Source organism: Ambystoma mexicanum, chromosome 13, assembly GCF_040938575.1.
Source record: "Ambystoma mexicanum isolate Mex_15411 chromosome 13, UKY_AmexF1_1, whole genome shotgun sequence".
Classification (NCBI taxonomy): Eukaryota; Metazoa; Chordata; class Amphibia; order Caudata; family Ambystomatidae; genus Ambystoma; species Ambystoma mexicanum.
The window spans coordinates 838,820,796-838,843,838 of record NC_090938.1 but is presented as its reverse complement, the minus strand read 5'-3'; the positions used below and the strand labels follow the sequence as shown (position 1 = coordinate 838,843,838).

The 23,043-nt window shown below is 45.2% G+C and overlaps 1 protein-coding gene across 4 annotated transcripts in view; it reads right to left on the bottom strand.

Annotated features, from left to right (window-relative positions):
* The window catches only part of ABCF1 (ATP binding cassette subfamily F member 1), a 1,170,658-nt gene that overhangs the window by 207,570 nt on the left and 940,045 nt on the right, over nt 1-23,043 (bottom strand). For all 4 annotated transcript variants that reach the window (XM_069635350.1, XM_069635348.1, XM_069635351.1 and 1 more), the window contains 2 exons: nt 15,341-15,415; nt 14,885-14,955 (listed from right to left, as the gene is read on the bottom strand). In XM_069635350.1, the coding sequence (XP_069491451.1) occupies nt 14,885-14,955; nt 15,341-15,415 (146 nt within the window). The remainder of the gene's footprint in view (nt 1-14,884; nt 14,956-15,340; nt 15,416-23,043) is intronic.

The following is a 23,043-nucleotide window of genomic DNA, read 5'->3' as shown; positions in this document are numbered from 1 at the left end:
CACTCACGTTTAATAGTTGCTCACCTTGTCTCACGGTCCTTCAGTTTCCTACTGATGAAGCAGATGGAGTGCTCCCCTCATTTCTCATCCAGCTGACTCAAAACTGCACCTATCCCTGTGTTAGAAGCATCTGTTTGTACAATGAAGGATTGGTTGTAGTCAGGAGCTTTCAAGACTGGAGCTTGACAAGGGCTTTCTTTAGTCCTTCAAAAGACTTGGTGCACTCCTCATTCCACTTTACCTTCTTGGGGAATTTGCGGGAAGAGATCACATTCAAGGGAGAAGCTATGGTCCCCATAGTTCTCTATGAAATTCCTGTAATACCCAGTGAGACCTAGGAAGGCTCTCACTTGGGTTTGAGTATAGGGGTGGCCCAGTGCTGTACAGCTTGTACCTTGCTAGGCAATGGCCTCATTTCCTCCTACCTCATGCCCAAGGTAGACCACTTTACTCTGACCAATTTGACATATACTAGCCTTTATGGTCAGACGGGCTTGTTCCAGGCGCTGCAAAACATATCCTAGGTGTTGAAGATGCTCTTCCCAAGTGGGGTTGAACACTGCAATGTCATCCAAGTATGCCAAGCAGAAGTCCTCTAACCCATTCAGAACTTGATTCACCATCCTCTGAAATGTAGCCAGTGCTTTTTGAGCCCAAAAGGAATAACCTTAAACTGGTAGAGGCCTCCTGGGGTGGAAAGGCAGTTTTCTCCTTGGCATGGTCTGCCAGAGCTATTTGCCAATAGCCTGAGGTCAGGTCAAATGTACTGAGGAACTTGGCTGAACCAAGTTTGTCCACTAGCTCACCTGTCCTGTGTAAAGGATGGGCATCAGTTGTGGTGACTGCATTTAGAGCTCTATAGTCCACACATCATCTCAACTCTTTGTTTCCTGCTTTTGGCACTAGTACAACTGGACTAGACCATGGACTTGGCGATAGCTCAATACACCGAAGATCAAGCATCTTATTGACCTCTTCCTTTATGTGGGATCTTATATGATATGATATGATATTCTGTAACCCCTGATTTTGACAGGGAGACTGTCACCAGTGGGAATATCATGCTGGCCCCCAAGGGGTCAAGCCTGGTGTCAGTGAGAACAAGGAGGCAAAGCCTTGCATGCCACCTATTGTTGCAGAGTCAAATCTGAAGAGAGTTGTATTCCTTCAGTTGTCTCATCTGAGGGCTGTCCGCTGAGGCGATCAGGGAGAGGCTCGTTCTCCTCCTCCTCCTCTTGATCAGAGGCTGGAAGTAAATCTCATAGTTCTGGTCTGGAAACATAAGCCTTCAGACGGTTAGTGTGATAGACCCTAGGGGCCTCCTTGGGATTGCCCAAGTCCACTGTATAATTGACCTCTCCAAGTGTACCCACAACCCTTGAAGGTTTCAATCCATTTGTCCTGTAAGGCCCTCTGCCTTGTAGGTACCAAACAAAATAAGCTGGTCTGGAGTAAACGCCACTATGTTGCCTGCCTGGTCATGCCAAAGTTGGACCAGAGCCTGAACTGCTTTCAGCTTATCTGAAGCTTCAGTCATCATGAGTGCCATCCCATTCCTGAGGCCTAGCCCATAGTCAGAGTCTCACTGACTCTAGGGAAGGAGCACTCTCCAACCCTTCCTTGGTCAGGGCCAAAAGGGCTCTGACTGGATGACCATAGAGAAGTTCAAAGGGGCTGAACCCAACCCCTGCTTGAGGGACTTCCCTATAAGCAAAGAGAAGGCTTGGCAGTAGAAGGTCCCACTTTCTTCTAAGATGTTCCTCTAAAGCACCCATCAGGCTCTTCATAGTTCTGTTAAACCTCTCCACCCACTCATTGGTTTGGGTGATGGTAGGCTGCTGATAACTTGTTGGTCACCCTACAGTTCTTCCACGTGGTCTGCATGTAGTGGGACATAACGTTTGATCCCCTGTCAGATGACCGCCTTAGGGAAACCTACCCAGGTAAAGATACCAAGGAGGACCTTAGCCACTGCTTGAGCAGTAACAGTTCTCATAGGTATTGCTTCAGGATACCTGGTAGCATGGTCTACTACAACCAATTTCAATCGGTTGTCTGAAGTTGGAGGGTCTAGGGGACCAACAATGTCAATCCCCACCCTCTCAAAAAGGGCTCCCACCACAGGGAAGGGCACTAAAGGTGCCACATTCTTGGCTCCACTCTTGTCAGAAGTCTGACAAGTGTGGCAGCTTGTACAGAACTTTTCTACATCAGCCCCCATCTTGGGCCAGTAGAAGTACAGAGATAGCCTCTCTTTGGTGCTCTTGTAACTCAGGTGGCTAGCCAAAGGAATTATGCTACCTGTAAGAACTTCCGTCTCACCTCCTGGGGCACTACCAGTCTCCTGTAGTCCCCTGGGGTAGACTCAGTTGGTTCTCTGTAGGAGGCGGCCATCCTACTGTTAGGGAGAATTCTCCGTTTAGGCTGAATTTCCTAACCTAGTGAGTCCCCCAGCAGCTTTGCTGGATTTTTGGGGTTTATTTTCTTCTCCTGCCAAGAGTGAGACTCTTTTACCCTCACTCTTGGGCATGATTTGAGTGTGTTTCTTTGAATCTAGATGTGTTTAATGGGCTATGGGGTCTTTTACTCCATAGGGCTTCATGTGTTTTTGTGATGTGTGTTACACAGCACCCTCAGTGCAGTGACACAGGGGTGTCATAGTGACCCCCCAGTATAGACTCCATACCCAGGGACTGACTACTGTCTCCCAGGGCATGTAAAGTCACCATTGACTTTACTAGTCTTAAATTCTGAACAGAACCAGTACAAACCATCATATTGTGGACGTACTGGCTGGGGCAATTCGATTGCCCCAGGGTCTGTTAGTCGAGGGGGCACGTCTCCGTCCCCCCCGATCGAGTTTTGGCTGGTGGCAGTGGATACTACTTTTTATATTCAACCGCGAATATTTTCCTATGGGATTTCCCATTGTTTTAGGCTATCTTTATTTAATTATTTACTGTAGCCTCGAACATACCGCCGGTTTATTTAATTAATATTAATTCTCCGGTTGGTATTTTTTGCCAAAACTTGATTCTAAAATGGCGTTTGTGTTCTCTTCTGTGACTCCAACCCAAGTCGAGCCCTTTGTTCCACTTTTTGGCGGGCTTCTCCACAGAAGCCCTCCAAAGTGGTGCCACTCTGTCTGGAGTACTTAGGAGGGGTGGAGGGGAATTTAGGCACCCTGGACTGAGTTGCCTAGGCAACTCAAGTCGCACTCAATCCTGATTGGCCCGAGTGGTGAGCCGGCCGGCTCACCACTTAGCATGTTTGAGTGACAGCTAGGCTGAGTGAATGGGGGTTTTCTGCATAAAAGCAGGGCTTTGGGGACTGGAACTTCAGAAGTCGCCACAGGACCTAAGAATCTGACGAGGGAGAAGCTGAGCCGACCTGCCAAGACACCACCACCGGTGGAGCCCTGCTGGACCGCCTCACCACTTTTCCCAATGACAGAGGAGATCTCCCGCCAGAGAGTCTTCTTCCTTTGACTGGTGGGGATAACCAGTTTCACCGTCTTTTCGCCTTTCCGACGTACCTCGTGCCCGCCTTGCCTGTGCCAAGCACCCCGGCAACCGGGATACCACATTTTACCACGACCGCGAAACAAAAGGTACCAATTTTTAACCGGAAAACTCCGCGGCTGGTTTCTTCCCTGGTAGTGCAACGACCTTCAACTTTCCTCCAAGTCGAGATCTTCTCTTCCCCTGGACGACGACGCAACTTTCACCCACTACCAGGAACAACTGCCACCGCTGGAGGATCCTTCCCACTTAAGGTACCGTGTCCCAGCTGGCTTCCCTTGCTACCGACTGTACGGGGTAGATTTAGCGCCCGGCTTTCGAACCTGGGTTAGCCTGGGACACCCTGGCTAAACTTTCCTAAGCCTCTCTAAACTCTTTTTGAACCCTCTGCAAGACTTTCTAAGCCTAGTGTAACTGTGATCTTGGGCGCATTTGTGCTCTGCCCTCTCTAAGAGTGGGCCCAGCCTTTGGACTTTGGCTCACCAGTGACTTTTGCTCTTCTGCCTTGCTAACAGTGTTCATGAACCTTAGAGTGGTATATCTTTCCATATTCTGTCTTTTTCCCTCCCTTTCTCACAAACTTATTGGAGTGCCATCTAGTTAAGCGCTCACCTCTGTATGAAAATAAGTGGTGTTTTACAGTGACTTATCTGATAAGGAAAAAGGGGTGTATATATTACAATAGTAACTGTGTTTAGTATATTTTACAATAAGAGTGCTGGAGTGTTTCAAACAGTGTGCTTTTAAATAATTAATTATATACTTTGATACCAAAGCTCTGGTCAGTGTTTGCTTGTATTATTGTATCCGAGTGCCTATTGTGTATACTTTGCATACTGTCTATCTCTTCTTGAGGGAAGTCTGACTGCTCAGCCACAGCTACCAAGTAAATCTGGGTGGTACAGACTGCTACCAAGTGGGTTTACTGCTAACACCTGTAGTCCTAAATCTTTTGCAGTGTTCCCTAAGGGAACTGCACAGGTTTCTGCGTAACACCTACCACTAAAGCCTATGCTTCCCTGGCTCTTGCCCTTCCAGCTGGGAAGCGGTCTGCTGGTACAGACCTTCTAGAGAGGGGCACTCTGTCATTTGTTGAAGTCTGCCCTAGAGGAGGCACCTTCTGCAAGTAAAGACTGCAGCTCAGGATTGTCTTTAGGATCCAGATCTCCGACACATGGAAGGGTTTCTCCCAGCTCTGTGTCACCAATAGCTGTCTCTAAAGAGTTTGGTTGGTCTTCCCAGTCAGCCTCAGCTGGGGAAGGGGTCACTGGGGTGACCTGGGACAGTCCTCTCAGGGATGTCCTTGTCGTGTGAACAGGTTTAGGTTTGAGACATTTCTTTCTCCCAGAGACATTAGATTTCTCTTTTGTCTCTTTCATTTTCCTGGAAATAGAAGGATGATCTTCCTGGATGCTTGGAAATCTCCTCAAGCAGAGTCTCTCAAGTTTGCCTCTCTGGCCAATCTTGTTTGCTGGGAGGCCTGGAGGTACTAGATACAACTCCAAAGAGTTTTCAAATCATTACCCAACTGACTCTTCCTGGCACTTCATTCTGTACATTGACAGGTATTCTAACAGTCATATTATTGCACTGGATGAGAGCTTGCAGATTAGAAAGCATTTGGACAGGGCTTCCACAAATTTAGTGGGACCTTTGGGTGCCTTAACTACATCCTCAGGTTTGAAAAAACTTTCAACTACCACTGTAATGCTTGCCCCAGTGTCTCTGATGGCCAGGGTCTCCTGACCATTTACAAGAACACTGTCCTTATATTATTATTTTGCGTCATCTGGTATGAAGTTGTACACATCCACCACAGACCCAGGGACGCTAAAGAAACGCTGGCTTGAACTCCAATAGGGTCTTCAGCCAAGGGAGGGTCCTGAAACTTCGCTGTCCTTCACGTCTCTAGGTGTGCCTGACTGAAACCAGTTCTGACTGGCCTGCAGGCTGTACTGGAGGACAGCCATCCCCCCACCCCCCAGGTGATTGACAGCCCTATGGCTGTGAATGAATGGGATTTCATATAAAAGGCAAGGCTTTTGGGACTACAGGCAGAGTCGACCAATGGAACAAGACATCCAACGAAGAGGACGAGCAAAGAGACCAGGAGCAATTTCCAGGACCGCAGAAGCGCCAGTGAAGCTTTGCAGCTGTGCTGACCCCATTTTTGTTGCAACTGGGAAGATCCGTGCAGGACAACTTCCTCCCTTAGGCTGGTGGGACCAACTAGCCTTGAGACCCGCTTCATTTTGGCTCATCCCCCGACTTGTTTGGACTTTCCTAGGCGGCAGAATCCCAATGCCTGGGGAACCCCGATCATTACAGAGTGCATCGTCTTCCTGAGAACGAATCCGGCCAAAACTTTGTGGGCACCTTCCATGACCTCCAGAAGCAGGATTTATCCAGTGTCGCCTCACCCGAGTTCAGAACCGAGGGACAGAGGAAACTCCAACCGGAGCCATTTGTTACTCTTTTGCGCTGACTGAGAAAAAAGCACCAAAACCACAAAGAGCTGCTGAATCGTGTGGACTGCACTGCTGAAGAGTCCCTCTCCAGAGTGCTGCCCCAGGAGCCCGTCAGACATTCTCCCGTCCGTCACCACGACCAAGGACCAGGAACAAGGGCCTGCATCACTGCATCAGGAAGGCATCCAGCTGGAACCTCTTCTTCAATTCTAAGCTACTGTGCGGCTTGGGGTATAACTACCTTTAGCCATTGGAGTGCTCCCTGGGTTGGGAAGTACTATTTTAACCCCTGTAGAGTTGACCTCAACTCACCTGTGCCGGCCTTCCAGCTTGTGCTCCAGGTGGGCTTCTCCTTGAGCTCCTGTGATTTTTCAAAGAACGCCTGAATGTTTAACATTTTCTAAGAAAAGCTGCATCAGAACTAGAACTGTCCCATTGACTTTGGCTGTCCTGGTTTGCTAAAGGCTCCTCTTGTGAACCCTATTGGCTTTGGCAGTGTGTGTTCGCTTACAGGTTAATTGTTGACACTATTATTGCTGGGATAAGAGACTGCGTACATCCCTCTGGGAGAAACCAACTATTGAACCAGTAGAAAGTGTGTTCTACTTTAGCTTATAAATGCACGCTCTATGGTAGCCCATGCAACAGACATTGCTGACCTACTATATAATGAAGGTTGGGACTTCTTAGCTATCACAGAATCGTGGCTCCACCCAACAGCAGGTCCCGCAATCATGTTAGCCATACCAGATGACTACACTCTACTAAGACCCGATCGTACCACCTCTCGAGGCTGAGGTCTTGCCATTATAGTCAAAACTAATCTTTCATTGACAATCTCGCCACATGCTAACGCAGGTTCATGCAAATCCCTAACCGCTAAGCTTACCTTCGCTAATACACAGTCCATCTCCATCCACCTCATTTACCAACCACCCGGCCCTCTAGGATCTTTTGAAGAAGACCTTACAAACATCATATCAAATAACCTTAAGAATTCTACACAAAGCATCCTATTAGGAGACTTTAACCTTGGTCTCAATGACCCCTCAGATGTTAATGCCGCAATAATCAATACCTTAGAGGAACTAGGATTTACCCAGAAGATCTCAGAGTATACCCATACTAAAGGCAGAACGCTGGACTGGTTAGCTGTGCATAACTGCCCAGTCCTAGTCTCAGCTATACTACCGCAGCCCTGGACTGACCACTACCTGATCTTGTTCACTTTAGAGGCGACATCGGTGCAATCAGATAGCATAGCTCCAGCTGTCCAGACCAGAAACAAAAAACACCACCCCTGAAAACCTGCTCCCACTGATTTTACCGACTCTGAATGCCATCCCAGATCACACAGATCCCTTCATGATGGTAGACTTATACAATAAAGTCATGCTCTCTTCTCTTGATGACATAGCTCCCCTGAAGTTGAGAAGGAGCAAACCCTGAAAACACAACACTTGGTTCTCTCCTTGCCTTAAAGCCCTCAGACAGTAAAAGCGACACTGTGAAAAATCCTGGAGATCACATCCCTCAGAGAATAATAAAAACATGAGTATTCTTGCCTCCCAATATAAAAAAAGAAATTATCTTGGCCAAACAAATGTCCTACAGCGCTCAAATTCAACAAGCTAAATCTAACACTAGAGAGCTTTTTACAATACTAAAAGAGGTAGAATAACACCCCCCCCCCAATCCCCAAGTACCCGACTTGTGCCTTAAGAATAAGAATTGGTGCACGGGTATACAAAACGCCTTAGCCAACAAAATCACCTCCCTCAAGACTAAGATAAGTATTAAAAAAGATTCCCTTCTCGCTTCCACCAATCCTAGTAGCCAGATAAAATGACACACCCCACTCGGTCGCACACTCCCACGCCTAATCCCCACTTCAACTTCCACAAAGTAAGTACTAAAGAGGTTGAAAATGTCATTCTCGGCCTCAAACCCTCAAATTGCCACGGGGACCTATGCCCTGCATAACTGATAAAGGATGCGGCTTGTGATTTCGCACCATTTATTACCAAACTAATAAATGCGTCATTCACTTCAGGCACCGTACCTAACAACTTGAAACAATCCTGGGTCCTCCCCCTTCTCAAAAAACCTAACTCAGACCCCGCTACCCCTACGAACTATCTCCCCATCACTACAGTACCATTCCTACTTAAAATCCTCGATAAAATAGCATATCAACAAATCCAACATTACCTTGAACACTTCCATCTCCTTGGAGTCCGACAATCAGGCTTCAGGCCTCAACACGGTACTGAAACCGCACTCATAGATCTCAAGGCACAGATAGATGAGCTGAGAGATAAGGGTAAGACTGCACTATTACTACTACTTGACCTCTCAACCGCTTTTGACCTGGTCGACCATGAGATCCTATGCAACCACCTCTCTCTCTCTCTCAAGAGGCAACCGGTTGGATCCAATCCTTCCTAAACAACCGCACAATGAGAGTCTTCTCCACTCTAGCAGCAGCCGACCCTTCACCTATTACCTAGATGATCTAGATGGTCTGGGTATCACCTACACCAACTAGGCCGATGATACCCAGATCCTCATCCCGCTGACGGGGGATTATGTCAAGGATTTGGCCTTCATTAACTAAGTGTACCTCATCATCCAGGCATGGATGGCCCTACATGGTCTATGCCTGAATGATGACAAAACAGAACTCCTCATTCTAGGGTCATCCCAAAATATCACCAAACTAGACCCAAACTACTCCTCTTTCGTAATCGACAATAATATCACTGTAGCCAAGGAGGTCAAAACCCTTGGCTTCTACCTAGATTCCACCCTCACCTTCAAAAAGCAAGTTAATGCTATGGCATCCGCCACATCTTACACTTGCAAACTTATCAGAGCAGCTAAACCATTCCTCCCACCCTCCAATTGCATCACCCTAGCCAGGGCTCTGATCCTTTCCAAACTGGACTATTGCAATGCGCTATATGTAGGTTGCAACAAATACATTACGAACAAAATTCAAATCTTACAGAATAACGCACTAAGAGCGGCCCTTAGCATCCCAAAGAAAGCCCATATTTCTGAGACGAGAAGATCTGTCAACTGGCTATCCACCAAAGACAAAATGTTCCTTAAATCATTCTCTCTGACCCACAAATGCCTCCACCAAGCAGCCCCTCAATACCTTATAACTAGATTCACCAGACCACCTTTCTCCCGCCCCACCAGAATGGTTAACTCCAATCTCCTCTTTGTGCCCAGATTTAAACGTACTGTGTCTGGAGGGAATAGCTTTCCTGTAAAAGCAGCGCAATTTTGGAACTCCCTACCACCACCTTGTAGGGAAGACCTCCCTTACCGCCAATTCAGATCAAAAACCATTCAGTGGCTCAAGGACCATGATATACAACGCCTGCCTGCTGCGTCACACTACTATGACTGTAAATCTGAACACTCAGGTGGTCAATTGACCTGTGTAGCTATAATTCATGTTATAACCTTCATTTTGTATCTGTATTTTCTTGTAACTCCTGCCTCACCGGCTTTCATTGTCTTTGATGCTCCAGCAATGTAACCTCAGCTGGACTTCATCCTCTGTATGTAACAAGCTTCGCAAACCTCTTGATGCCTTTGCGCCCTGCTACCCCCCCGGGTTAGGTGCGCACTATAAATAAATACTAACCATTTTCTCTCCCAATTTAAATTTTTTAATGGTGAACAAAATTAAGTGCCAATACTGACCTTGATCAATGACGCCCTGTGTGCTGGAACATGTTCAGCATAGAAACGATGAACTCGCCTGCATTATTGGTTCTTGTTTGAATGAATTCTATCTTCCATTGAAGGTTACTATTAGCTGCTGCTTTTTAAAGAAGGCGTAATTTGCGTTGTGTAAATATAAATAAATGTAATATAACTAAGTGTGCAAGTGTTAACTTGGATCCTTGTGTTTACTGATTTCATTGTGCTACTCTACAGCTTACATTACCCCTCCTAAGATAAGCCTGGCTGCTCAGTCACTCTACCAACTTGTGTAGTACAGGCCTATATTAAGAGTTGGATCCCAAGTCCCCCACCAGTTGGAATTTACCAAATCCTACCCAACAGCCACGTGCCCTTGTCATTGTTAGGCAAAGTTTGCATGCAGTACCCTTAGGGTGCACTACAACAACTCTGACGACTACAGGTAATAGGAAACCCAACCGTTGGTATAAGCTTGTACTACACAGTTTGGTAGCATGTTGAGCAGCCAGGCTTATCTCAAGAGGGGTCAATGTGAGCTGTAGGGGAGTTGCACAGAGATTCACAGTGACAAGTATCAAAATAAACACTTGCACACAACGTTTTTTGAATAAACAATTATTATCAGTCAGACTAAGCCTTCTTCAGAGCAATATAAAAAGCAACACACAAACATACTTCAAGGAGGATAGCTCAGCAAAGTGCTCGCCTTGGAGGCAAGACGACACTGTGCACCACAGGTTCGATCCCCGGGTTCGGGCTTAGAAATCTCTGGGTATTAAGCGTGTTATAAATAACCTACATCATATACACTTTTAGTTTCTAAACCAGTAAAAACCCTTTTGGGATGGCCCACAGACACAACCTACATCCCCAGGTGACTTCAATAGCTAGGGTGCTGGGGACATTAATATCTTACTGTTTGCATTTAGAACACTGTTAGAAGTTGGTAAAAGGAAAAAGGTTATTAGAACAAATAAGAGACCACAAATATTCTTAAGCAGGCAAATACTTTTGGATCCCTAAGCAGAGTCATTCAGTATAACAGGCTAGGCCAAAGTCAATGGGCAAAAGTCTTATATAGGATGAAGCACCCCTGGTAGGTAAGTAGAAAAGTATTTGCATAATGTTTTAGAGGTCTTTGAAGAAAAGAAGAATCAAATGTAGGGCCACAAGCTGTTTAGACTTGCGAGTAGTAGAAGATGCAAGCAACCCTACAGCAAGAGGTAAGTTCTCTTAGACTTTGTACAGTACCTTTGCATTGAAGAAAAGGTGCAGCAGATGACTTCTGTTCCTGAGCCTCAGTCGTGGGGACAGGAGGGAGGACTTCTGGGGACTCCTGCACTGCAATGGGACGGTCACCACTCGCAACAGGCAATCTTTCCAACAAGTGGCACTTCAGTGTTTCAGCTCCTCGCAACCACCGCAAATAGCAACACTGCGGTTCCTGACTGTCGAGATTGACTTTCCTTGCTTCTGGGGTCCCGCACTCTGTTGAGGGGGCTTGGGCTCAGTCAGTCCTGCTTCCTGGGAGTCCGGAGGATCGTCCTGGAGCTCTTGGCCAACTTAAAAGCAACGCACGCAATCTGGGGTTCCTCTCCCTGGCGTTTTGGTTTCAGCAGCAACTCTGTGGAAATGCAACCAGCTCTGAGAAAATATGCAGGTGGCTTACCTTGGAGTTGATTGGTCCCACCAACTCAAGGGGAGAAATCGTACTTGCAGGGACGTCTGCCGATACGAATTCAGAGTTTCAGCACAGCAGCAGGGCTTCACCGGGCAAACCAACGGACCTGGAGTTGCAGCAGGCTTCCTCTTCAAGTTCTTCTTCGGTTCCTTCGTCCAGTGGTCGACTCAGCCTTACAAGCCAAAAGCCTTGCCTTTTATTCAGTTCATTCCCATTCATTCCAGCCTAGCTGTCACTCACCCAGCAGGGTGGCTGTCCTTGCCGGACAGTCAGCCGGCCAATCATCACAGAGTGCATCTGGGTCTCCTAGGAGACTAAGCACAGAGAGCTTCGGCACCTCCCTCACTTCCTGCCCACCATAGACACCCTAGAGCCAGAGGTGGGCTTCACTCGTGAATCCCTCCAAAGGCAAAGCGAACAATGGGACCAAACCGGGTTTGGTGCGCAGAGTATATCTCAAGAAGGACCATTCCACAAAGAAATGGTGATAAAAGAAGACCGGGCCACTTTGACACATATGGCACCCTTCGGTGCTTTACTGCAGCTGTGAACGCAGCCCGCGGTAAATGCACACCACGGTAGTTAAAACGAAACCACTGCCACCAGCCATTCAGTGAGGAAAGGGTAACATAAAATTGTTGCATGAGAAGCTAGACAAAGGGGATACTAGGTAACCCCTCCAACACCCTATTGTGAGATAGTGTGTGCTGGGTCTAGAAAGTTACACATTTAAGTAAAGTCAATTTCACTTCACTCCTCTGGGAAACAGTAGTTTATCCCAGAGAAGGTATTTAAACCTTGGGGAAATCTGAAAGACTTCCCTGTGCCACTGCACTCAAGGTGCTTTGTGACACAATGTAAAAGATGATGCCTGTGGAGTTTGTCAGACTCCACAACCAAAAGAAACACAGTGTACCAAATCACATTAAAATACATGAGAGAGTGGGGAAAAGGGTCACACTCTCTCCAGGTTAAAAACATCAAGTCCTCAAAATCTAGCAAAGTTGCTGGGGGTCTCTAAAGTGGAGGGAATTAGCACATTTCTGAGAATTCTCCCTAACAGTCATCAACAGGGTTCCAGTCTGGGTCCTGGTAATTGGGATCCTGGTCGTCCTGGCCATGGATCTGGACATGGGCAGCATCCTGACTAGGATCATGCGGGTCATCCCCAAAGACGTCGACTTGGGGGTCCTGGTGGGATTAATCCCAGGAGACAAATTGGGCACGGGAGAGTGAAGCCTCTGGAACTTAGTAGGGATGGGGCACAGGTGAACATCCTTAGGTCTCTTTAAAATGTCCTCAAACTGGCCTGTGAAGTCATTTAACTGTACCATATTACTCATACAGGTCTCAAACCTATCCCTGGTCCATACAGAGGAGCCCGAAAGCCAGGACGGGGAACGGCTGTGCAGGAGGGGCAGTGCCATGAGGGAGGGCCTTAGAAAGAGGGGAGGCCGGAGAATAGCCCTGAGGTGAGAAGAGGGCCTTCCTGGGGGTCATAAATGGGCGAATGAGCCTTAGAATGCTTCTCTCAAAGAGTCAGGACTATTCCTACTGAATGGATACATTTTGGCACGTCCTTTGACGCTGCCGTGCGCTACTGTGCCTTTCCACAGGAATCACATCAGAATTGGAAAGTTTTAAGGAAGTGCCCACTACAGAAGTACTTTTAGTCCCTGTGCGTAAGCCGCAAATGCGGCACACAGAGGATGCTGCACCGTGTGGTTCGGAAGGCCCAGTAGAAGTCTTTGACGGGCCTGCAGGAATTGAAATTTCCTTGACGGATCCGCCAAGGATTGTTTAGAGATTGTATATTTTGAAGCATGTGGTGCACATGTGTCCCTGTCCCCGGGGTGAAACTTCCCCATAGCACTACCAGTGAAATGCCTGGCGGGCTGGGGATGGACACGTGGAACGCAAGGGCTTCACAGTAAGGTCAATGGCCTCCGAATCCGAGCCGTGGCTGCCGACGGATTCCTCATCTGATGCGACGGTGCCAGTGGGGGTGTGACTCTGCCTGCATGGCGTAGGCCGCCCACAATTTCGTACGCCCGTCTTTCAGGGTCTTGGGCCAAAAGAGCTTACAGCCTTTACAGAAACGCTCATTGTGGTCACAAGGGAGACACCTATTGCACAGGCAATGTTTCCCGCTAGGAAAATTTGCCGTTGCATTGCAAGACCATGAAAATTTAAAATGAGTCCTCTCCATAGCATAAGGAAGCAGCAGCAAGACCAAGAGAAAAGGAAGAGAAGGGGTAAAGAAAAGGCATTCTCAACGGAGAAAGAATGAACAGGGCTCCCTACAGTGAAGGTCGGGCTGGAGGCCAAGGCCACGCAGTGAATGGTCGCTGAGGAGCCCAGGATGGAACCTCGCCAGACAGGACCAAGCAGCAACAGACGTAGAGAAGCCGTTTAGGGCAATCTGACCACCAGCAAGCAGTGGAAGTCAGTCAGTGATTTTAACAAACACATTACAGAGAAGGCTTTTGTATTGAAAACATGAATGAAAAAAAGACCAATATTTTGTAAAAATGTATGTGGGCGGTGGGATAAGGGGGTAACAGGTGGGGATGTGTTCGGTGTGGGCTTAGGCTTATAGAAAAACAGGGGGCTTGCCCCCCCCACCCCTAAAAAAAGTTCTTAAATCACAGATCTGCAGTGGAATTAACGCTAAATCTAAAACAGCAATATAAACTCTAACGAGCTCCGCATTATGGATGACCAACTCGGTAGGTGGAAAAAAAAACTATCTGATGGGACCTCAACGCGTGAGGGATTTTGGAAACACTACACGTCACGATGGGGGATAGTGTTACAGTCACGCCCATGTCGACACCCCTGTTCAAACTTTGAAAGAAAAAAAAATATCCACTACTTTGCGATTACCACTAGATGTCAGACTATATGCACAGCATCACAAGCGTCATAAGTAGGATTATGTCCCAGCTTCAAAGACAGAAGCCAGCAGATATATTGTTCGGTGTCCAGTTAAAGTACCTAAATCAAAAGGATCGAATGCCAAAGGTGAGAGTGCATTCGACCAAAAACAAAAGTATCGATTTTTTTTTTAAAATGTATATTTTTTTTGCTATAGTTTAGCTAAAAAAAAGGCATTTTTACACCAAAAACAGGGGTTTGGGGACTCCCCCCGACCCCCCCCCCCCCAAAAAAATGCGATCCTTTTTTCAGTCGAATTGACTCGCCCCTTTTGTCATTCGACCCTTTTGAGTCGATACTTTGACCTATAAACATATTGTTCTGGTGAGATCTAGAGCTTGAATGTACTTCAGGCTATGTTGGCTTCAAAAGATGTCCTACTGTTGGAATTCAAGGGAAAATGCTCACAGGTGGCATGTAACTCATCAGCTTAGGCCTGGCTTTGTGCATGTGCATTCACAGTGTGGCTGCAAAGATTCTAGCTTTATGCAACCCAAATGTGTATATATCGTCATGTTTGATGTGTGTAAACAGTCTTAGGTGGCAGGACTCACCGGTTCGAGCTTGCCCGTTAGAAGCAGCAGCAAGGTACTTTTCCCCACGCCATTCGGTCCTACGATACAGACTGCAAGACAAGAGAGGAGTAAGAACAGGCAGAGCAAGGGGAACAGTCAAGCTGAATTGGAAGGAGAGCACGACAAGGCTGTATCAAAGGCATGAAGGAGAACCATCTCCCTAACACGGAGGCACAGAGAGGAATGACCACACGCCACTGAAGACCATACTGCAGCCAGGTAAAAGCGAAGGCATAGTGGAAAGCCAGGCAAGATCGACAGCAGGACCCAGAGGGAGATGATTGGAATCCAACAAAGATGGGGCACAAGGTGGGAATGTGGAGGTGCACAGCAGCTCCCCAGTGCAATGGGGCAACCTCACTGAGGGAAGTTCTCTAGAGATGCGTTCACAGCACAGGCATTTTTATGCAACATACACATTTGTATCGTACTCACTTCTCGACTCCATGTCAATGCCAAATTCCAAGTTCTTAAAAAGCAACTTCTGACCCTCATAGCCAAAGTCGACACCTGCCAAAAAAGAGGAAGTAAAGTCATACTAAAAAATGTAAATACGAGAGAGACTGCACTACACAGGAGGCATAAAAGTACACAACAGGCTAAGTCGTAGAATCAACATACAAGGTCACGTCTTGGACAGTTTATGGCCTATTTGGGCATGCCTGTCCCGGTCTGACCTCTTGATTAATCATATTTATTTTTTATTACCCACCATCTCAATTGCCTTCCATTTATTTGAACACTGTAATATCTCCTTTTTATTTGCAACAGTTCTATTCATTATGATACCAAAAGATCCAGTGGTGGAAAAGAACATATGACTTATCTCTTGGTAATATTCTTTCTGATATATATATTCCTCCCCCTTACCCTCATTTCATAGGGCAGCTGCTCTTCTGAAACTTTTTACGCCACCCGGGGGAGCAGCACAGCTCCACTCTACGTCACTACTCTACAGCACCAGAGGTGACTTTGGTACCAGTATATAGCCAACGCCATGCCCCATGATCTCAGTTCCAACCATTTTCCCTAGCATTCCAACACTGAAGGACCGCAAACATAAAGGTGGACTAGCTATCCACCAAGTGGGGCAGGTTGTCGGGCCGATGAGCAATCTGTGGGAGGAACATACATCAGAAAAAATGTTTGAGAGATAAGTAATTTGTTCTTCTAATGGATTCTTTCCTCCAACTGACTAATTTATGATAGACTCCCAAAGCAGTCTGTAGATCTGGAGGAGGTAGCAGAGAAAGGATACCACCTATACAAGAAAACTCTGGAGGAATATGTTACCAAAAGAAGCGTCCTGCCGCGATTAGGAATCCAAGCATACGTTTTTGCCGAAAGTGTGCACGAGGCCAACCTAGGTGACTGGCAAATGCCCAGAACAGGGACTTCCAGTACAGGGAAGATGTGGAGACCGGAGCTCTGGTAGAATGAGCCCCGAGGACTTCAGGTACATCCTTTTCAGTCAGATCATAGCATTCTGGGGTGTTTGGCCACAGCCCAGTCACCAGGTGCTGAGGTCCACAAAAAGCTGATCATCTTTCCTGCCATCTCGTAGCCGAGAGCCTGCCTGGCTTCCAGATGATGGAATCACTCCTCAGACTTGGAAGGATGAGAAGGAGGAAACAAAAAGAAAAGATGATCTATCTTTTGAGCGAGATGAAGACCCCAAGACTACCTTCAAGAGTAAGGAAGGTTTCACTCTCAACATCACCTTCTCTTTGTAAAAAAAAGAAATATACAGTGGCTCAAATGAAGCAAACGAGAAAGATCAATACAATTTAAATTCCATACGGATGAACCGGACTGCACAGTGGGGATTGTGAAGAACGAGCCCTGCACAGGGGTACTTTTGAGAACCAAAATAGCAGGGAGATACCCATTCACTGTGTCAATCTATAGCCCTGCCCAGGCCAAACAAAGCAGAAATTCCGGAAGAGAGCATGTAGGAGAAGTTAGAGGGTCCAGGTCACTCGCTCGGCACCACCTTCAGGCCTCAGAGCTGAGGAGAGCACCTGACTAATCTCACTGCTTATACCTCTGCCTCTCAGCTGCCAAGCATGAAGATTCAGTACTTCGAGGCTCGAAACTGCCCTTCCGAAAGAGACAGGTCTTTTTATTATGCTTTTAGCTTGCTATTTTGGCAATCTTTTAGCTATTACACAAAATAAATCCTTTAGATACAAAATCATTATAAAAAGAATGAGCCGTACTGATTACAATTTCTTAAAACCATCTATGAAAAAAAGGGAGCCAATTCTTCCATATTTAAAAACATTACTCACACACATTGATAGGAAAAAAAGATCACAGTTCATAAACATTTTTCTTTTTAAAATGATATCTAAAAAGGAGAATAGAAAGTGGTTATTAAATAGTTAGTCTAAAACCAACCTTGAAAAACTCGCCACCGCGAGAGATAGACTAAGATATTTACCACTAAATAAAATTTCCCATTATATACGTGGTGTCAATAATCGATGTTTTATGAATTAGTCAAAATATTTCCCGTGACTTTCTGCCAGGGCTTTACAGTCCACCATTATATGCCTAGTTATTTCTTCAATATTACAAAATCGGCAACATCAGCGGCTGTTTTCTCATTTTGCCCTTCTCCGCAAAACCTCTTTCGTAGGCAAGACCTGTTCCGAGTGCCTGGTCAGGGATTTTCATAAGATATAGTTCATTAAACTATTTGGCCTCATTTCTAAACATTTTAAAAGCTTTAAATTAATTACATTCCTCAAGTGCACAAATCCAATCATATCGCCATAACGTTTCTTTGACCTCCTCGGGGTTTACGACTAGTGTTGGGTAAGAATTTCCAGAGTCCAACTGGTGGAGGACTTTACAAGACTTATCTCTTGGTATTACGTAACCCACCTTTTGATATAGGCCTGTACTACACGAGTCGATAGTGTGACTGAGCAGCCTGGCTTATCTTAAGAGGGGTCAAGGTGACCTGTAGAGCTGTACAATGAAATCAGTAAATACAGGTATCCAAATATATATTACATGGCCGCTACTGCGGCCATGTAGTTATGGTTAAGTTGGTGTTTCCATAGGAAGAGCACTTTTTGGGCGGCTTATAACTTCGCTCCCCCTGGACGAATCCTCACCAAACTTTGCAGTATATGGCCCACTCTGAATTTTTTTGCAAAGTTTGGTGAGGATTCGTCCTGGGGGGGAAAAGTTATAGGGGGGGTCCCACAACTTTTTTTCCCCATAGACAGAATGGGAAAAAACTTTGCGCACAGCTACAGCCCGTACCGCTGGACGGATTTACACCAAATTTGCGGCAGGAGCGGCGGCCTGGTCCCGAAAGCGTGCTTTTGCAAATTTGGTGTAAATCCATCCAGTAGTTTTTTTTAAAAATGACCAAAATGTGAGGCAAAAAAATTAGTGATATCGGTGTTCGCTTCGCGGACGGACTTCCCTGTTCGCTCCGCGGACAGCACCCAGATTGGCCCATGGCCTTGCGTCATGTCCGCGGACATGTGACGTGTTCGCTGATTGGACGGCGAGGGCGTGGAGCGCGTCAGATTTTCTATGGCGCCCGCCATCTTGTATTCGCCGTCGACTGCGTACAGTGTGGTGAAACGTGGATAAAAAAATTGTATTTAGTGCCCTGTGTTGGTGTGTAAGAGTGTTTGGAGAGGGTGGGGGAGTATGAGATAGGTTCAATGTTTTGTTTTTTTATGTGCCAGACGTTTTTGTTGCGTTCAATTTGTCCGCGGAGAACACGGCTGTTCTGACATTTTGTAAATAAACTAAATGGTGGGGTGTTTAGAGGACGGAGTATGTGTCATTTTTGTTTGCAAGGAAGGTAAAAATGAGCTATGAACACTTGCGGTGTACTTAATTGTTCTAAATACACAAACTGGGGGTGTCCTCGGGACGCTGTCTGTATTGTAATCTGTCTAGTTGAATGTGTTCTAAGAACACTCGCGGTGTCCCGAAATGGTTGCAATTACACAAAATGGGGGTGTTCTGAGAAGGTTGTTTGTATTGTTTGTTGTCAGGGTGAAAGTGTTTTAAGACCACTCCTTTTGTCCGCTAATAGTACAATTTCCTATGGGCGTCAACCGACTTTTCGTCCACTAAAGAAACGATAAATCCGGCTGGTGTGCGCCGACATTATGTGATAATCTAGGACTGGCGCTATTGACCTGGCCGACACTAAATCATATCTCCCGCCCCTAAGCCTGATATTATCAAAGCATTCATATTCCCTGCCTCTCTCCGTGACGTTACAGGGTGCGTCATCAAACGCGCCCAGTCCTCTGCAGTCCTAAGTGACTCTACACAGAACCCGGAAGACAACACATGTTATGTCACAACACAGCGGGCCACAATTCGGAATATGAAACAGTGATTTAAAAGCAAACAGCAAGATTGTAAATTTTGTAAAGTACATTTATTTGACATCAAATGTTTAGAGAATATTCAGCAATTTGCATTTGTCTTTGTTGTCGATCCGCAAAAGTTTAATTGGAGCCACGCATTGTTCCTTTGCGGTACAGAGGGTGTTAGATCAGCTTACAACTCAGTGCGCCACAATTCGGAATATGAAACTGTGGTTTAAAAGTAAACAGCAGGATTGTACATTTGGTAAAGTACATTTATTTCACATGAAATGTTTAGTGAATATTTAGCGATTTACTATTGTCTCTGCTGTCGATCAGCAAAAGTTTATTTGGAGCCACGCGTTGTTCCTTTGCGGTAGATAGGCTGTTGGTTTATGATAAAAGCAGTAAATGGTCGCTCTGATAATCGGAAGGTTGCTCTAAAATCGAGCCATTAGACCACCCTATTGGTTGGTATATTGTTTGAAGCCGCTAGTTCTGCGTATTGTCCCATAAAATGGTGAGGGTCATGAAGTTACATATTTGGACCTGCACCTGGCAGTTGAAGACCCCATCCGCTGGAGTCTGTAAATCGTGACATAGGCAAAATGGGGCAACATACCTGTTTTAAAAAACATAAATTAGTCTCACCAGCCGATCTTCATTAAAAATCATTTTATTTATTAGGGCGTGAAACTATTTGCTATCGAAGATAGTGCAACGGAGTATGTTAATAATAAAATAATATTTTCCCATTCATATAGCGCTAAGAACCGTGAGGTATCTAAGCGGTGCTTATTATTAACCACGGTGTGTGGTGCTCATTTATCGACCACGGAAGGATGAAAGGCTGAGTTTGGCCTTGCCGGGATTCGAACTTGCGTTAGCAAGCTCTGCACGGATGTCAAACCTTCATTGTACTCGCTGTGCCATTTGACAGGCTACAGTGAAGTGGCTCAGCGAGTAGAGCGCTTGACCGCCTATAGACCGGTTAAATTATTTGTATTAAACCACCCTGTGTCGTCTGCCTTTTTCAGAGCCCTCTAAACAACAGGGGATCAATTCGGCAGTGATAGTGCGCGGTAGAAAACATTATGCCACTTTCAACGAACAAGTTCAACTTGAGCGGTCTTTAATGCTACGCTATTGTAATTATATTTGGTATAAAATAATCTAAAGGGTTACTTACAGTACAATTGCAATTTCCATTGTCTACGAGTGGTGCAGTCCCAAAATACGACTCTGTGTGTGCCAACGATCTTTCGCATAGTGATATAATATATAAAAGTGGTTTCATTTCATAAATTTCATCCTTATCTTCTCTTACGTTTTAGCAACACTCCTTCAAGAGAAGTCTTTCATCACAATCTGTCTGTCAAGGTCAAAACACAATACAACCTTATAGCCCGCTTCGTGAGTCTCTCCGGGGCCCGAGAAAAAATATGGAAGCAGCTGACCTTCACTGTGAACGAGCATAAATTCTTACTTTGCAACATTTTGTTTAAAGCCATATGTAGAAGTTGGTTTTTGCACGCCATGTTTGTATATTTTTTGCGTGATATTAAAAAAAGTTTGTTTAAAGGACGTTATGGTTTTAAGTACAGCCGAAAGACCCTGAAAATCGCAAGTTATGGTAAGCTATGAAAAATAACTCGCGCCACCACCGTGCACTGCTAAGACTAACACCCAGGACATCAAAGATGACATCGCAAATGTCATTGATGAAATCACTGATGACATCACATGTGTATGTACTTTCATGGAATTTGTGTACTAGGGATTTTTATTATAATGTTGCGAAAAAAGTGTCAAGGATATTGCAATAAATATCATACCGTTATTAGTGCTTTGAACAATGCATTGATTTAAATAGCATTGTATTATAGGATTCTATCTAGTATACTGAGCTACTAATGGAGAAACATAGCATTGTGTGCAGAGTACAAGATGAAAGTATAATATTTGTAATGCTAATATGTTGAATAATGAAATGATAATTGTCCTGAAATGTTCGGAAATTCACAAAATGGGGGTGTTCTGAGGACGTTATTCGTATTGTGTGATTGCTTAGCTGTATGCAATGAGGGAATGGCACAGAGAGTAAAGTGGACGCCGGCTGTTCGTGGACAGGGCGTGCTACATCCGAGTTTTTCCAGGAAATCCAACATGGAAAGAAGACTGTACGGATCAGCCAATCAGATGTCAAGGTTGTGGATTTGTGTTGAAAGAGACTGTGTGGTGAAGATGGCAGAAGTGGAGAAAGTAAGGATGTTGGTGCTCAGAGATATGTTTGTGCATGGTTTACAGCAGTACGCTGAATGCAGGCATGTTGCAAAGAACTTTGATGTGAAAGGAGTGCAGGTGGTGTGGAGCACTGTGCCTGATTGCAATGTACAGGGAATTGTACAAGTTTGTAAGGATATGGCCACGATGAACAGTCCGCATGTGGTAGTTTTGCACTATGGTGCTTTCCATTTGGGCAACGTCAGTGCCCCTACTTTGTTGGCTGATTTGGAACGCTTGGTTCAAGCCGTAATGAAGATCCTTCCAAATGCGAAAGTAATTTTTTCTGGATTTCTACCTAGGGCAATATGGGACAATAGTTCAGTTTTTTGTCCTCAGCAAAACATTGCTAGGTGCGTCATCAACCGAGGCATGTGTGCCTTCATGCTTAGAGCTGGTATGTTCTTCTGTAACAATGAGAATATTGATGCCAGTAATGCTGTTAATTGTAAAGAAGATGGCATTTCATTATCTTTTATGGTAAATGCCTTTCTATTTTGGAATGTAAGGGTTGCTTTGGAGAAGGTTATGTAAAGATTTTAGGAGTAAAAAAAAAACAAGAAAAAAAATACAAAATAACAGGTGTCTGTCAAGCATCTGTAAAAAAAACCAAAAAAACAACGGCTCTTTTCAGAGCCAACTTCAAAGGGGAAATGGGGTACAATATTTAAATTTACATTCACCACGCTCAGATTTTCGATCTGTCCGCGGAAATGGCGGTAGTCCGCGGACATGAAAATCACTACAAGGGGGTTAGTATGTTCTATGTTAAATGTATATGAAGTCAGGGATATTATGGTTAAGTTGGCTACTAAAAACCTATGAAAATCAGTGAAAAAACGTTGTTAATGGGACGTTATGGTTCAAAGTAAAACTGAAAAACCCCTGAAATTCGGCAGTTATGGTAAGATAAGCAACCATAACTCGCGCCGCCACCGTGAACTGCTAACACTAACACCCAGGACATCAAAGATGACATCACAAATGTCATTGATGACATCACTGATGACATCACATGTGCATTTACCTTTCATGAAAAGTCTGTACAAGGGATTCTTAGTGTAATGTTAATAAAAAAAGTGTCAAAGATTATTGGAATAAATATCAAGTGCTAATCAGTGCATTAAGCTATGCATTGATATAAATAGCATTTTATTATTAACTTCAATCCAGTATACTAAGGTACTCATGTAGAAACAGGCATTCTGTGCAGCATACATGATGGAGGTGCAATATTCATAAGCTTGCCATGTTGAATATTGAAATGATAACTGTTTTCATATTCGAGTTTTGCGTACAGTGAAACTTGTGATAAGTAGGTAATAAAACCCACTTACTACATAATTGCATTACTATACACAAATGACAAAGAGACAACACCACATACAAATATGAATATATACAAGGGAATTGAAGTAGGAAAAAGAAACAGCAATAGTAGCAGAAAGTGTTCATAACCTAACTGATTACCTTTATGGAGAGAAATGATTGCTCTGTTTCAAA